This window comes from Oncorhynchus nerka, linkage group LG4 (genome assembly GCF_034236695.1).
Source record: "Oncorhynchus nerka isolate Pitt River linkage group LG4, Oner_Uvic_2.0, whole genome shotgun sequence".
Classification (NCBI taxonomy): domain Eukaryota; kingdom Metazoa; phylum Chordata; class Actinopteri; order Salmoniformes; family Salmonidae; genus Oncorhynchus; species Oncorhynchus nerka.
This window is the reverse complement of record NC_088399.1, coordinates 50,422,667-50,440,141: the sequence shown is the minus strand read 5'-3', so window position 1 is coordinate 50,440,141 and position 17,475 is coordinate 50,422,667. Positions and strand designations below refer to the sequence as shown.

The 17,475-nt window shown below is 43.2% G+C and overlaps 2 protein-coding genes across 2 annotated transcripts in view; one reads left to right on the top strand and one right to left on the bottom strand.

The window, feature by feature from the left end:
- LOC115127087 (exosome RNA helicase MTR4) overlaps positions 1–12,528 on the top strand; it is a 49,234-nt gene extending 36,706 nt beyond the window's left edge. Inside the window, exons 21-26 of the mRNA XM_029656727.2 lie at positions 215–378; positions 3,220–3,325; positions 9,532–9,588; positions 10,371–10,533; positions 11,748–11,852; positions 12,300–12,528. Of these exons, the coding sequence (XP_029512587.1) occupies positions 215–378; positions 3,220–3,325; positions 9,532–9,588; positions 10,371–10,533; positions 11,748–11,852; positions 12,300–12,352 (648 nt within the window). The 3' untranslated portion in view covers positions 12,353–12,528. The remainder of the gene's footprint in view (positions 1–214; positions 379–3,219; positions 3,326–9,531; positions 9,589–10,370; positions 10,534–11,747; positions 11,853–12,299) is intronic.
- Positions 12,380–17,475, bottom strand: part of LOC115127098 (phospholipid phosphatase 1-like) — a 35,964-nt gene continuing 30,868 nt past the window's right edge. Inside the window, exons 4-6 of the mRNA XM_029656744.2 lie at positions 15,532–15,589; positions 13,314–13,490; positions 12,380–13,023 (exon numbers count right to left, since the gene is read on the bottom strand). Coding sequence (XP_029512604.1) covers positions 12,901–13,023; positions 13,314–13,490; positions 15,532–15,589 — 358 coding nt within the window. The 3' untranslated portion in view covers positions 12,380–12,900. The remainder of the gene's footprint in view (positions 13,024–13,313; positions 13,491–15,531; positions 15,590–17,475) is intronic.

Below are 17,475 nucleotides of genomic sequence, written 5' to 3'. Positions count from 1 at the left end.
TCTGGACTCTCGAAACATTACAATATGGCCTTATGATATGCATAAAATGGTACATTTTAAATGGATTGTTCAGCCTAATGACAAATGCACATATTTGTTTCCTTGAAAGCGGTCTATGGTCTGGTTGTTAGCACTGAGATCAGTCATATTTTCTGGTTCCTTACTAGGGCGCAATGGGTTTTAAGTGTCATGTTGTCCTGTGTCTGTATGTCAGATTGCGGGGGATATCAAAGGGGCCAAGCGGGAGCTGAAGAAGGCTCGAACCGTGCTGCAGATGGACGAGCTCAAGTGCAGGAAGCGCGTCCTGAGGCGTCTCGGGTTTGCGACTTCCTCGGATGTCATCGAAATGAAGGGCCGAGTGGCCTGCGAGATCAGCAGGTAAGGAAAAGAAGAGCCACCGGTAACACTTCACCCAAATAAGGGCCTTATAAAATTAGTTTTATTTTTGTTGCCTCTTTCTCCATGTTTTTGCTCTCAATAGTTTTTTTTAATATAGAAAACAATTCCACAACAATGCTTAAAACACATCAAGAGACTACTTTTCAGGTCTGGGAAAAATATACGAATTTTGTGGGTGTAGTTACACTTTAATTCAAGTGTGCACCAGGGAGGGGCCCATGGTTTCGTTAGCGATGTGATTGCAGAGTTTGCAAAGCAAATGGTCACTTGACTAATGCAAATAATCATATCATTCTGCCAGGTGCATTAGGCTACTTTGTAGTTAACATTTAATTGAGGATGTTTTTGGCAAAGCCTTTCCATCTCTACCAGGTGGTTATAGTTAGCCTAATTGCTAACAGTTACACAGTGTACACACTGGGGCATTCTTGTCGTGTGTCAAAGTTGCAGGAAACTAAATCACTGATGCATTTTAAGTGTCTTATAACTTAGAACATTAATTTGCCCAGTTATATATATTTTACATATTGTTTTATTAAATTATGTCTGGATTCTGTGGTTTAGAAATTACAGCTCTTCATGTACATTTTAGGAGACCAAAAGTATTGGGACAAATTTACTTGTGTAAAGTAGTCAAAAGTGTAGAATTTGGTCCCATATTTTTAGCACACAATGACTACATCAACCTTTTGACTCAACACATTTGTTGGATGCGTTTGCTCTTAGTTTTGGTTGTTTCAGATTATTTTGTGCCCAATATAAATAAATGGTAAATAAAGTATTGTCCCTTTGGAGTCACTTTTATTGTAAATAAGAATATAATATGTTTCTACTCAGTAATACATTAATGTGGACGCTCCCATGATTACGGATAATCCCGAATGAGTCGTGAATAATAATGAGTGAGAAAGTTAGATGCAGAAATATCATATTGGGGCTCACTGTATTCCCAAATGTATTCTCAAACATATTCTCTGTTAAACTTTTTGCATTGAATTGACTTGCAGGATTGTTGCTGACACTCCGATGTTCAGATGAAGTGAATTAAATAGTATATTCTGCACACCACCTTGTCGTTCAAACGACTATTTTTGCCATATAATGTTATTAAAACAAAAGCAGACAACCTCGTAGTAGAGTTACCTAGTCGGCTTGTTGGTGTGTGTTCTATGCAGGCGCTTTCAAATTGCGCGAAGCCATAGAGAGGGAATGTGTTCTGACAAGCAGTCGATGCACAACAATTGTTAATTCAATCGTGGGAAAACGCGTTTGAAAGCAGTTTTGGCCTTTGTTAAAAAGAGGGGATCCCAGTTTTCCCGTTGCTACCATGTCATTTTTTTAGTCCTTCAATTGCACGAGTGGCATCGTTTTACAACTGCACGTTAGAAACACAGTTTCAAGCATGGTGGAGCAGCTTGTGCAACAGTAGTGACAGGTTGTTCGCAAACCATCAGCCATTTTTTTGAACGCCGGTAACCGAATTGCGTATTTTAAAGAGCCGCTCACCTGGCTCCCTAATTTCAATACTGTTACTATTGCTTTTTGAATTCGGGACATCGATTATCTGGAGATTAAATTATAAAAATATTATCTGGGGCCTCCTGAGTGACACAGTGGTCTATGGAAGTGCTAGCTGCGCCACTATAGATATCCTGGTTAGAGTCCAGGCTCTGTCGCGACCGGGAGACCCATGGGGCGGCACACAATTGACCCAGTGGTTAGGGGATGGTTTGGCCGGTGGGGGATATCCTTGTCCCATCACGCTCAAACGACTCCTGTAGCGGGCCGGGCGCATGTACGCTGACCCGGTCTCCAGGTGTACGGTGTTTTCCCGGCTGGCTACTGGGTTAAGTGGGCATTGTGTCAAGAAGCAGTGCGGCTTGGCTGGGTCGTGTTTCTGAGGATGCACGGCTCTCGACCTTTGCCTCTCCCGAGTCCGTACGGGAGTTGCAGCGATGGGACAAGACTGTAACTACCAATTTGATACCACGAAATTGGGGGGAATAAAGGGATATAAAAAAAGGCTTAAATAATAGTAAAACGAAAATACATTTAAAAAAATATATACATTTTTCCGTGCTGGAACGAGAGTGAGGGAGAGACTCGTTCTGGTCCACATTCATTTTGCTGGCCATCTAATAATTTGGTCAGGTAAAAATGTATTTCAACTAACATTTCACAATCTGACATAATGGTTAGCAACGTTTTAGGCTTTAAATTAATGGTTTTCGGTCAATTTGTAAGCATTACTGAACGAAGAGCCGTTTGGGAGCCAAATTAACGTCTCCTTTAGGTGAATGAAGCCAAATGATTCGGCTCACAGAAGAGACTCGGAATGCCCATCACTACGCAAGAGCTCCAAGGGGACAATGGCATCCTAAAAGCGTCTGACTAGTAACCGAAATGTTGCAAGTTTGAATCCCCGAGCTGACATGGTTCAAATGTCGTTCTGCCCCTGAACAAGGCCGTTAACCCACTGTTCCTAGGGCTTCAATAAAAATAAGAATTTGTTCTTAACTGACTTGCCTGACTTGCCTAGTTAAATATATAACATTTTCCTAGGGAGGACTGGACTTGGCAGTTTAATACACATACAAATTAAATGATGGTCATGACTTTCTTACATGAAATTTGACGTTAACTTGGCCCGAGACAATCCATCTGCGATCTGCTTAAGTTTCTCATGGGATTCTTTTTGTTGTTGCTTTAACCCCTGGCTGCTGATGACTGAGATGGTGTTCAGCTGTTCTTAGAACAGTTATCTGTATCGACATGCTATTAAAAAAACACTGACTGGTCTGAGACCTGTTTTTGATCCAGTGCTGATGAGCTTCTACTGACTGAGATGGTGTTCAACGGCCTGTTCAACGATCTGTCGGCAGAACAGGTTACCGCTCTACTCAGCGTCTTCATCTTCCAGGAGAACGTAAGTCGCAAACACACCTTTTCCTGCGCAATCCGTTAAAACATACTTTTGGCCAGATAAGCAGCCATCTTCTTTCCCCACACTCTACAACTTCAAATGCCGTCACAACATTTCTTACACCCTTTCACTAAAAGCACTTTGACCTATTACGTCAAGTCTGATAGTAGTCTAATGTCCCCCCATATCTTGAATGTTAAGTGTTTAAATTAATCAAGTCCTCAGTACATCCTCTTGATGCTTCCCCTCAAAACAAGGAATTCCTGTGTCAAATGTTTGAAAACTTTGCCTTGGCTTCCTTGATTATTGACCTCCGCAATAACAAAGTCCACTATTTTTAAACTCCATCGTACAGGCAGGTGGTCACTCTGCTAAACAGTTAGTTCTCCGGCACGTTTCTCCCCTCTGAGTGTTCATTGTTCTCTGTAAGCAGGGCGCCACAGCATCTTCACTGCTGGTCCCAGTATGGCAGCCCTAAGGGTGTGTCCCAGCTTAGTGGTGGGGTGTGAAATGCTGCTCTTTCTAGCTCCGTGTGTTTTGTGTGTATCATCGTGTAATGACAGTACAGGTGTATTCTTGAGCAAAGGTCTAGTGCCGTGTGCGCATCATCATGTCAGCACTACATTTAAGGGTCTAGCTCTGTGTTTGTGTATTGTCATGTCTACTGGCTTATACTGCAATTTTAGATTTAGGCTTCTATATGTGTCATTTCTACTGCCTGCAAGTCTCGCGCTCTCTCTCTCTCGCTCTTTTGCGCTCTCTGTTGTCTGTTAGCAGATCAGCTCTGTGACATTCGCATGCAGCTGTCGTCCAGTGTCCTGTCACCCCGCATAAAGGCTTTAGTGTGCTGTATGATGATATTTATGCAGCTGCTCACTCTTCTCTGTGTGGAGGGAGAGCTTCCACCTGCTGCTGCTGGAGAGGCTGATGAGGGCTGAGGCAGGCAGAGAAGATATCATGACAGGCTAAAAACATCAGGGGTTAATGGGGCGTCACCCGGGGCACTGAGCCAGAGATACAATAGGCTTGGGAGTAGGGCACAGAGAGGAAGCTGGGGTGGGGGGGGGCGCGCTGAGGCACTGCCATGGGAGAGTGGGAAATGGGATCAAGATAGAGTCACACCAATTATTATTTCCCACGAACAAGTGGGAATCTTTATAAAGACAAGAATTGGGGTAACGGTCTTGTATCCCCCCTCATCTGCAGGAGGTAGACTTTCACTTCACCACTGACCTTTAAAGGTCCAATGCAGCACTTTTTAATATCAAATCAATTTTGAGTAATTAATTACCTTACTGAGTTTTCAACCATTTTAATTGAAAACAAAAATAGCTTCTTAGCAAACAGCAATTTCTCAAGCAAGAATTTTGCTAAGACTGTGAGTGGTCTGAGTGGGGAGGGGAAAACTGAAAATTATCTGTTATTGGCAGAGAGATTTCCTATTGGTCTATTAAAGGAAAATTCCACCCCAAAACGATGTTTTGGTATTTGTTTCATTAGTCCATTGTTGATGTAGTCCCAAAATGTTTTGCATGTCAGAAATCTAGTTTTCAAAAATATACTTTTTGGTGGAGTTTTCCCTTTTAACTAATTTAACTTTCTTATTAGTCTTAACTAATTTACCACAGCCCTTACACTAAAAGGACATGATCATAATTTTCACACTATTATTCCAACCTCTTGGTGTGCATATATACAGTACCAGTCAAAAGTTTGGACACACTTACGCATTCAAGGGTTTTTCATAATTTTTCTTATTTTCTACATTGTAGAATAACACGTGGAATCATGTAGTAACCAAAAAAGTGTTAAACAAATCAGAGTATTTTTTGTAGATGTTCTTCAAAGTCTAATCAAATTTTATTAGTCACATGTGCCGAATACAACGGGTGTAGACCTTACTGTGAAATGCTTACTTACGAGACCCTAACCAACAATGCAGTTTAAAAAAAAATACAGATAAGAATAATAGATAAAAGTAACAAGTAATTAAAAAGCACCAGTGAGAGAACAATAGTGAGACTATATACAGGGGGGGTACCGATAGTCAATGTGTGGGGGGCACAGGTTATTTGAGGTGGTATGTACATGTAGGTAGAGTTATTAAAGTGACTATGCATAGATGACAACAGAGAGTAGCAGTGGTGTAAGGGGGGGAACTGCAAATAGTCTGGGTAGCCATTTGACTAGATGTTCAGGAGTCTTATGGCTTGGAGGTAGAAGCTGTTTCAAAGCCTCTTGGACCTAGACTTGGCGCTCCGTCAGGAAGTCCAGGATCCAGTTGCAGAGGGAGGCGTTTAGTCCCAGGGTCCTTGGCTTATCGATGAGGGTACTAGGGTGTTGAACGCTGAGCTGTAGTGAATGAATATTCTTACATAGGTGTTCCTTTTGTCCAGGTGGGAAAGGGTGGTGTGGAGTGCAATGAAGATGGCATGATCTGTTGGGGCAGTATGCAAATTGGAGTGGGTCTAGGGTTCCTGGTATGATGGTGTTGATGTGAGGCATGACCAGCCTTTCAAAGTGCTTCATGGCTACAGACGTGAGTGCTACGGGTCGGTAGTCGTTTGGGCAGGTTACCTTAGTGTTCTTGGGCACAGGGATTATTGTGGTCTGCTTAAAACATGTTGGTATTACAGACTCGGAGAGGTTGAAAATGTCAGTGAAGACACTTGCCAGTTAGTCAGCGCATGATCGCAGTACACGTCCTGGTAATCCGTCTGGCCCTGCGGTCTTGTAAATGTTGACCTGTTTAAAAGGATAACTCGCATCGGCTGCGGAGAGCGTGATCACGGTCTTCTGGAACAGCTGGTGCACATGCACGTTTGTGTAACTTGCCTCGACGCGAGCATAGAAGTAGTTTAGCTCGTCTGGCAGGCTCGTGTCACTGGGCAGCTCTCGGCTGTGCTTCCCCTTGTAGTTTGTAATGGTTTGCTGGCCCTGCCACATCCGACGAGCATCAGAACCGGTGTAGTGCGACTCGATCTTAGTCCTGTATTGACACTTTGCCTGTTTGATGGTTCGTCGGCGGGCATGGTGGGATTTCTTATACGCTTCCGGGTAAGAGTCCCGCCCCTTGAAAGCGGCAGCTCTAGCCATCGGCTCAGTGAGGATACTGCCTGTAATCCATGGCTTGTAGTTGGGGTATGTACGTACGGTCACTGTGGGGACGACGTCATCGACATACTTATTGTTGAAGCCAGTGACTGATGTGGTGTACTCCTCAATGCCATCGGAGGAATCCCGGAACATATTCCAGTCTTCCAGTGCTTTCATATTCCAGTGCTAGCAAAACAGTCCTGTAGCTTAGCATCTGCTTCATCCGCCCACTTTATTGATCTAGTCACGGGTGCTTCCTGCTTTAATCTTTGCTTGTCAGCAGGAATCAGGAGGATAGAATTATAGTCAGATTTGCCAAATGGAGGGTGAGGGAGAGCTTTGTATGCATCTGTGTGTGTGGAGTATTGATGGTCCAGAGTTCTTTTCCCTCTGGTTGCACATTTAACATGCTGATAGAAATTCGCTAAAACGGATTTAAGTTTCCCTGCATTAAAGTCCCCGGCTACTAGGAGCGCCGCCTCTGGGTGAAAGTTTTCTTGTTTGCTTATGGTGTAATACAGCTCATTCAATGCTGTCTTGGTGCCAGCCTCTGACTGTGGTGGTATGTAAACAGCTACAAAGAATACAGATAAACTCTCTCGGTAGGTAGTGTTGTCTACAGCTTATCATGAGATACTTTACCTTAGGCAAGCTATAGCTTGAGACTTCCTTAGATATCGTGCACCAGCTGTTGCAAAGAAGCCACCCTTTGCCTTGATGACAGCTTTGCAAAACCTTGGCATTCTCTCAACCAGCTTCATGAGGAATGCTTTTCCAAGTATCTTGAAGGAGTTCCCACATATGCTGAGCACTTGTTGTCTGCTTTTCCTTCACCTTGCAGTCCAACAACTTGGGTTGAAGTCGGGTGATTGTGGAGGCCAGGTCATCTGATGCAGCACTCATCACTCGCTTTCTTGGTTAAATAGCCCTTACACAGTCTGGAGGTGTGTTTTGGGTTATTGTCCTGTTGAAAAACAAATGATAGTCCCACTAAGAGCAAACCAGATGGGATGGTGTATCGCTGCAAAATGCTGTTGTAGCCATCCTGGTTAAGTGTGCCTTGAATTCTAAATAAATCACTGACAAGTGTCACCAGCAAAGCACCATCACACCACCACCACCATGCTTCACGGTGGGAACCACACATGCGGAGATCATCCGTTCACCTACTCTGCGTTTCACAAAGACATGGCGGTTGGAACCAGAATTCTCAAATTTGGACTTCCACCGCTCTAATGGCCCAAGCAAGTCTCTTCTTATTGGTGTCCTTTAGTAGTTGTTTCTTTGCTGCAATTCGACCATGAAGGCCTGATTTACTCAGTCTCCTCTGAATAGTTGATGTCTGTATCTGGTGTGGCCACCAGCTGCATTAAGTACTGCAGTGCATCTCCTGAGTTTATGTATGTAATCATGGTTTTGACTTCACTTTGCCTTAAGTCAATTTAACAATATTTGAGCTACTATTAACAAGGATAACAATGGTGACTCTACCTGGAGAGTGGACAGCAATCCGTGACCTTTACCAGTCAGACTTTTAGCCAGCTAGAGTGGAGGTGGCGGGAGAAAAGGCTAAGGTCATCAGTGCGGTCATCCGTGACCTTTTGAGAAGAAACATTTACGTTGCCTTCAGAAAGTATTCATACCCCTTGACTTATTCCACATTTTGTTAGTCTGGATTGAAAATGTATAAAATAAAAATATAAATCTTGCCCATCTACACACAATATCCCATAACGACAAAGTGAAAACATGTTTTAAAAAATGTTTACAAATTTATTGAGAATGAAATACAGAAATATCTAATTTACATAAGTATTCACACCCCTGGGTCAATACTTTGTAGAAGCATTTTTGGCGGTTATTACCGATTTGAGTCGTCTAGGGTGTGTCTGTATCAGCTTTTCTCCCGTTCTTCCTTGCATATTTTCTCAAGCTCTGTTAATTTAGATGGGGAGCAGCAGTGAACAGCAATCTTCAAGTCTTTCCAGACTTTCAATGTGATTTTTGTGAACTATGGGTGTGCTGTCATGTACCTTTTTTCTCAGGAAGACTTCTGTCTGGCTACTCTCCCATAAAGCGCTGTGGAGACTGTTGTCCTTGTAACAGGTTCTCCCAAGGATGTAGTTCTGTCAGAGTGGTCATTGGGTTCTTGGTCACCTCTCTGACCAAGGTCCTTCTTGCCCGGTTGATCAGTTTGGTTGGACGGCCAGCTCTAGCCACAGTCTGGGTAGATCAATAGATCTATATTTTTTTCCCCCAATAGTGGCGACCACTGTGCACTTGGAAGCTTTCAACACTCTATAAATGGTTTTAAAACCTTCCTCAGATATGCCTCATCTATTCTATCTCGGAGATCTACGGACAGTTCATTGTACTTCATGGTATAGTTTCTGCTCTGACGTGCACTGTCAACTGTGGGACCTTAAAGACCAGTTTATTTTTAAATCATGTCCAATCAATTGAATTGGCCACAGGTGGACTCCAATCAAGTTGTAGTGGCATCTCAAAGATGATCAAAGGAAAAATGGATGCAGCGGAGCTCAATTTGGAGTGTCATTGCAAAGGGGTATGAATACTTATGTACCTGAGGTTTATTTCATTTACAATAAATGTGTTAATATTACTAAAAAACATGTTTTCACTTTGTTATTATGGGGTACTGTGTGTAGATGGGTGAGGGGGGAAAAATATATTTTATACATTTTGAATTCAGGCTGTGACCCAAAATGTGGAGTAAGTCTAGAGGTATGGATACATTCTGAAGGCACAGTAGCCTACACTGTAGAAATGATGAGGTAAAGAAACAGAAGACTGCTCGCTCCCATTACTGAGCTAGCTCACTGCATGTTTCTCCTTAAATCAATAACCTACTGGCAGCAGTAATGTTGACACTTTTCTTATTAGGAGTACTAAAGGCAGAGACTGATCAATAATCCTGCTACCAAGTGCCTCTTACCACAGTATTGGCCAACATTTTCAATTTTCAAAGGATTAATCATGTTGAATTGGCAAAAACACGTTTGCTCCTTGACACCCAGCAGGTGGTCGCGGTGTGTCCAAAGCTTTAGACTGACGTCATTGTGTTGTTTTTTTTGTTCTCTTCCTTCCCTCAGGTTAACGAGATGCCCAAGCTGACAGAGCAGCTGGCTGGACCTCTGAGACAGATGCAGGTAAACATTATTCACTCCGCAGCAGAATCTGCACTGTCCTGGTGGTTAGCATAGGTTACAAAGCAGGATCAATATGTCTAGCCCAGGTCAAAAGTAGTGCACTGCATACAGTAGGGAATTACGGTGCAATTTGGGATATGGCCAATGAGTTTAGCGGCAGGCTTTTCTAAATATGATTTAAATAACTTAAATGTGGAATTGAAATGGGGATGGTAACAAACTCAACGCTTTAATTCTGCTTTGTGATGCACCCCTCAGGCGTGGTTTAGTCTGCTTTTCAGATGTGTGGTTTCTAACACTTAGCTCATGCTGTTTGTGAACCAAGGCATACACCGGCATGTTTATCTACACTGCAATGTATGTTTGACTTGGAATCCAACCAGTCTACCTATTCTATTGACTTACTGCTGTTTCTGTCTGCTGAAACCTGTCAGCCTAGATGTTTGGTGAAAGATTAGATTGGGTCTCTCTTCATGTGAGTGGATGTTTGCTGAAATTGTATAATCAAAGTGCAAGATATGCCACGTACTTTTCATTCGTACTTTAAGTTTGTTTTCCCTTTTTTAATTTATTTTTAATTTTTTAAATGTTAGCCTATACCCTATAGCTATGTATTTTGGGACCTGGACGTGTTCCAAATGTAGTGATCTACTTTTGACCAGTATCCATAGGGCTCTGGTCAACATGAGTGCACTATGAAAGTAATAGGGTGCCATTTTGCACGCAGCCTATGACTGTCATATGGATGTAATAAAACCTGGAATTGGATGTCTGGTTGTCAGGAGTGTGCCAAGCGCGTTGCCAAGGTGTCTGCGGAGGCTAAGCTGGAGGTGGATGAGGACACCTACCTGGACAAGTTCAAGCCTCACCTGATGGACGTGGTTTACACCTGGGCTAACGGCTCCACCTTCGCACAGATCTGCAAGATGACCGACGTCTTTGAAGGTAACTCACCTGTCCAGTGCCTATGAAATGGACGGCGTGCTCCAAATGTAGGTTTTCTGTTTCCGTGTGGGGTAGCCCCATACATTTGAGTCATTTAGCAGGTATACTTATCTAGAGCCACTTGCAATCAGTGCAAGGTAACTCACCAAACACAAGTTCAGAGCCAATCTAATGGACAGCCTTCCAAGTGTTGTTTTTCTGATGGCCAATGTCTCTATCTAGCAGTTGATAACTGTTTTATTTGTTTTGCAAACTGGGCATGTTGTAGTACATGGAAGGAGAGCCAGAAGACCGGGTGATGAACTCTCATGTTGAAATATATGGTTTCCTCTGCATTCTGAATTGGCTGTAGGCCTGGTCCTTTATGGCTGGAAAGGTTTCTGTCTTTGAGGTACACTTCAGGGAATAACAGATTTTTACCTCGTGTATGAGCTGTAATGGGCAATGCATAGGTTACATTTCCCCTACCCCATCCCCCAGCTGTATACCAAAACAAGTGACAGAGTTGCTGTTTTGCTGAAAAACAAATCCCAGGTTGTAGCTTTTAAGGCACCATGTGTAGAGGATTTAAAATGATGAGAAATAGCTGAAACAGATCACCCCCCCCCCAATGCTCTCATTCTCTCTTCAAAGTAACTCTAGAGATAAGACTGGTATTTGGCTCTGTATTTCACCCTGACATGAGCAGGAAAATATGCAACTCCCCTCTTAATTGCGACGCACAAGATCATAGTTCAGTTATCAGATCCTTCTGAGATTTTGGCTCTGGATTCATTGTGAAGCTGTGTAAACTGTGGTTGCATTTTTATAAGGAGGGCTGGGGTTCTGGTCACACATTAATGGTATCATGTTGTCGTGTAGTTCTGATGGAACGGTCTTTGGCCGAATCGTAACTGAAGACTCAAACTTTCAGGCAACTCCCCCATTGACAATCTCCCAAGTTATATACACACACACATCCTCTATTGGATTGACTCCAGGCAAACTGACCCATGTCTCACTGATCTGTGCAAAGTTGAGTTTTCATACGGATCCCGGTCTCTCTGCTCCGGCTGACCTTCTCTCGTCTTTGTCCGTAGGGAGTATCTTCTGCTTGCTAACCCTGTGTCGGTCTGTCCCTGTAGGGAGTATCTTCTGCTTGCTAACCCTGTGTCGGTCTGTCCCTGTAGGGAGTATCTTCTGCTTGCTAACCCTGTGTCTGTCTGTCTCTGTAGGGAGTATCATCCGCTGCATGCGTCGCCTGGAGGAGCTGCTCCGTCAGATGTGTCAAGCAGCCAAGGCCATCGGTAACACCGAGCTGGAGAACAAGTTTGCGGAGGGTAAGATCGGTTTCTACATCTAGTGGTTGCAGCCTTCAGGCTGACAGAATGTGTGTGTGTGTGGTCTGTAAGTCTATAGTTTAAACCAATAGTAGGAGAACAAGTCTGCAGAGGGTAATCTGATCTCTTCTGACTGCCCCCGATCTTCACGTTTGCCAGAGTTCAAACGTGGTGTACTACTACCAGGGCTCAGAGAATCGGTTGTGCCTGTGTCCCAAAGTCAAGACATCTCCCGTAGTTAAAATACAGCTCACAAAACTAAAGTCCAAACATCATTGTCTGTCAGCTTAATACTTACAATCCTAATTCCAACTAGTGCAGTTTTGACCCTAGATTGTAGGACTAAGTTGTAGTCAAGCTTGGAGATACTGTATGGTCTACAGCAGTGTACATTGAACAATTTCAACGTCAATTATACTCATGTATTTCTTTTGTTTTTCATTATAGGTATTACGAAAATCAAGAGGGATATTGTGTTTGCTGCCAGTTTATATTTGTGATTGAGTGACACCTTTGCAAGACCTGTGTTTGTTGGTTTGAGTGTCTGACATCATCCAGACAATTTTTTAATGTGTTAATAAGCATAAAATGGCTTATTTTCCTTCCAAAAAGTGCAACATTTGTACATACTTCAACAATTTTAATAAATGTCTGTATAGTGATTTCTTCTAACATACAGCTGGATAAAACAAAATGTTTTTTTGTTGCTTCAGGTGAAGATACATTATATTGGTCTGGATAATACACAGGAAGCTGTAATAGTAGCAGTCCAGCCAAGGCAACATGGGTGGGACTCAAGAGTCCAATAGGGAGCTCAGACAGCTTGGCTCCAGGTCATAGGTCAGGAAAGCACAAAGCAGGGTTACATTCACATGTCTGGTTCATTCCCAGATGGCACCCTATTCCCTCCAGAGTGCACTAGTTTTGACCAGGACCCAATGTAGGGAGTAGGGTACCATTTGAGACGCATAATTTCTTTCCACCCCAGTGGTCCGACCCTTATTGGGGTATGATGTGCATGCAGTAAACGGTTCCTCTTCTCTATAGCTTAGTTGGGGCTGCTGTCGTAATGGTTTCCGTTAGTGGGTGTCTCTTGCAGGCTGGTGTGGGGAATCTCCACATCCTCCTGGGGCTCCACCCTCTTCTTGAAGAAGTCTGACACTAAAAATACCTGCAGGTGAAAGACAAGTGTCAGTGGACAGCTTTGGAGGGAAATGGTTGACCTACCTCAGAGTTAATGATTTTATTGAAGAGAATGGCTACTTAGTAGGAAGTAAGGCTTTTAAAGTGGGACACGTATAGGTCAGGAGACTTTTTGACTACGATCCACTGGGTCTAGATGAAATACCCCTCTACCCTCTGGTCTTGTGCTCTCTGCTACTATTACCCAATTTCTATTGTAACAAATGGACAAATAAAGCTGAATTGCCTTAACCAAATGGAGCAGTGTGATTAACTCACCACTAGTATGGCCACGAGTGCTCCCTGAATAAGGCCAGCCAGGACGTCGCTCCAGTGGTGTTTGTAGTCGGACACACGGGACAGGCCAGTGTAAACGGATGCAGCGATCAGGAAGAATTGGAGTGTTGGTCTCAGGAGTCTAGCCCACTCTGCCTGCAGTCTGGCCTGGATGTATAGCTGGGAGACAGGTGGAAATGAGTTAAGACTTGCCTACTTAAGAAAAAATTAAAAGCCTTGTTTTTTTACTACTAACATGTTTGGTCAGTTAAAATGGATTTAATTCTAACTAATTTGACAAATTGCTTTGCTGTCACAAGGACCGCAATGTCGCCAGAGCAATTGTAGGTTGAAACCAGTCGTTGACATGCTTCAATCCTCTTGGTTTTCTACTTGAGATTGGTTTAAGTGCTGGCTACTGTTTGAAAGTGGTCTGATCCATCATTGATGTGCGTGAGCTGGTTGTGTTTGTAACAATCATTCTAATGTTGATGCTGTGAGATCTTGCTCACTCCTGTTTGCTCTACATGGCAGCGTCAACTCTTGGATATAAACATACTGCACAGCTGAAACTTCCAAATTAGTATTTAACCAACCAATCAGCCTTCGTCTGCTGTTTTTACTAGGCTTAAAACTTAGTTTAAATGACTTAATTCCATATACAGTTGAGTGAAAAATAGAAATGATCAAAACAAGTAATATAACCTAATGTTCAATTTACAGCCATTTCCAAAGGTGACTGCTTGTAATAGTTTCCAAATCAGTGTACATGGTTGAGTTATGGCCTTTCTGGGCCATTTTGTTCAATGGGACAAAAATCAGCAGTTCTGAATGCGTTTGTACAATAATGGGTGTGTGTCTATTCGTGAATGGAAAGCTAACTGCGACACTTCTTAAAATAGACTGGACTTGTCTCTCTCTGTTCTTGAACTTTAGAACTGCTATTTGGTCTTAACTCATTTGCTGCAGCGATTGTCAGGACTTCGGCATACTGTAGAAAGCTATGCCACCTTACCAAAAGTTACTGTAGGTAATGAAAGGGTGTATTGTGTTCAGCATTACTGTAACCGAGTCCTGCCTAAGATGAACCAAAGGGTCCCTCGTGTTCTGTGAGTCAGAGACCCAGCTCACACAAATACACTATGTTGACCATCCATAGCAACTGTACACCCCAGTGAAGATCAACACAGTGCACGGATGTTTTGCTGCATTGAGTACCGGTATTCAATGTACGCAATGGGCCTTTATTTATCATCCCATGTCTCTGCGCTGTCATGAACTTGAGGTAAATTCAGTTCTCTATAAATCTGAACCATGTACTATTAAGTATATTGAACAAAAATATAAATGCAACATGTAGGTCCCATGTTTCATGAGCTGAAATAAAATATCCCAGAAATGTTTCTTACCCACAAAGCTTATTTTGTGCATTTGTCCTTTGCCAATATAATTAATCCAACTGACAGGTGTGGCATATCAAGAAGCATGCTCATTACAAGGCCACTCAACTGTATAGTTTTGTTACAATGCAATGTCTCAAGTTATGTGGGGGCATGCTGACTGCAGGAAAGTCCATCAGAGTTGTTGCCAGATAAATTAACATTAAATTCTCTACCACAAGCTGCTTCCAACATTGTTTTAGAGAATTTGGCAGTACGTCCACCTGCGGGGTCGTCTGAGACCAGCCACCCGATGAAACTGAGTATTTCTGTATGTGGTAAAACTCATTCTGATTGGGTAGGCTTATGCCCAGTCATGTGAAATCCATAGATTAGGGCTTAATAAATATTTAAACTGATTAATTTCCTTATGAACTAACTCATTAAAATTGTTGCATTTATATATATCTGATTTACTTGCCGACGTATGTATCAGATTCATGGTATTTTTGCATTTCAAGTATTAAATATTCATATAAAACACGTCCAATGACGTACTGTAAACTATTAAATGAATTGATGCATTTGAGCTGGGACGATAAACCAAAAATAATCGACACTGGACATTTTGCTGACATTCATTACAATAACCTATAGGGCCCTACGAGAGAAATGTCATGATTGAAAAGTTGATGGCTACATTTAAAGTAGTAGTTAAGGGTAAACAACTCGTGCACATTTTCAATTTATCGTTAAAATTCAGTATCTGAATTATATCTGTCCATATCACCCAGCTCTGAGACATGAGTGCACACAGAGGAAACCCCATAGAGCATACTTACTGCCAGGAACAGCATGCAGTACATGGAGAAGGAGGAGTGGCCGGAGTAGAAGGACAGCCTGCAACATAACACAATGGCATCATGGGATGGCTGTGTGCACTGGGGGGGGGGGGGACACATTCACCCACTTCAAATCGGCTCAGTGTTGGTGATAAATCCCTATTCTGTTGAACAACAGAAGCACACACTGGAAAAACTGACACACCCCTTTCTGGGTAATAGAGTTGTGCTGGGGAGGGATGTCCGCTGACGTCTGTTATGGCGCACTGATTTTTTTTGGGGGGGGGGGGGGGGGGTTGAGACAGCATCAGTTGCCCTGGGCGGGCGGTTAGAGGGCCGCTACCCTAGCCCACTTACCCGGCCGCCTTTAGTGTCTTCCTGTTTGCTTAAGCAGCGCTACCCAGCGGAGGCATCCGCCCGCCCAGCAAATGACTGAAACAGTGGGGATAGCTGTAGGCCCACAGACAACGCCCTGGAGCCTGGTACCAAAGTGGACACTAGTTAGTTAGTGTTGGGTGAAAGCCTGACCATACTGACCGAAAAAGTCCACAGTACTGTAACATAATCCACCAGCCTAATGTCATAATAGAGAGCTGTATACAGCTTCTCTAGTGGTAAAGGCTGAAAACAGGTTAAAACATCACACAGAGAGAGCCAAGAGAGCTCTAACTCAACTCCCTTAATTCAATTATCTTTATTAACCATGTGAGGACAGTACAGCAATGAGGGAAGACTGATATGTTCAACCCACAGGACCCAAAACCCCCCCTGTAAACCATTATATAGCGGAATAATGTTGATTCGCTGAGGGAGGTTTCCAAGTGTAAGGCACTTGGGACACACACAAGCAGAGGTTCTGACCGACAGCGAGCCTCATTTCCCTGAGAGAAAGGCTCACGTTGCAGAAAGAGGAACTGGGGAGTTGATCTGACCTGCTCTCATCACTCGATCCACCAGGCAGTTATTTGTTCTATTAATGACTACCATCCCAAAGAAAACACCCAGAACCGGGCCCTCGACCGGGGAAGGGCTGCCATGGGAGACCAGAGCAACACCCAGGTAAATATGACCTGGGGCCACACGAGACTGGGAGAGCCCACCCAGGGATCATGGTAGAGATTAGAGTCGTCTCTGTATGGGGTATACTCAGGTTTCTAGGGTAACACGGGAGAGGCTTACCACATGAGGTAATGATACACCACAGCCAAAGTGTATAGTCTGTATAGAGACAGCCAGCGAACTAACTACCCACCACTGCCAATAACACTGGTACGACTGAGGATGGGACAGACCGGCAGGCACTCGACAACTAGGCCTCCATTTACCTTTGTTGGTCTATAATTGACAAGTCCTAGATGTTGATTTCAAAATCTAAATAAAGACAGACTTCCTCTCCTTTGTACATCTGTCTGTTTTCAAGTAGATGAAAAAGGAGGATGTTCTAATCTTGTCAGATTGAAATTTAGAGTGACTGTTTTACAGAATTTGGTTAGTGCCTGTCTTATCTGATACTGGTAATTATAACCATGGTCTCCGTGGTGATAACGAGTATTGCTTGGAGACCAGCTTTCAGTGAAAGCTCAGAGAATCAGAATTCGTATGGAACTTCTAAACTCAGACCCACGTCCGGCTCTGCAGCAGGCTTGCAAAGCTGGGTCTATTGACCTGGAAAGACCCATTTACCCAAAGGCAAAATAGAGGTAAAACCATGGTTCCTAGTCCATTGCAATTAGGGCTTAAAGCAACCCCAGGTGTCCCAGTACAATGTAGGAGCTAGAGACAGGCAATAGACCAACTTCTGTTTATTCCAGTTAGGCCTTGACTCCCACAGTTATTTGTGGAATTGCAAAACATTGTAAAGGTTAAAGTACAGAGAGAGCTCTAAGCTGAAGTAATTTCCCCCTGATAAGCAGCCAGCCTAGTAGTCAGTGTCAGACACATCCC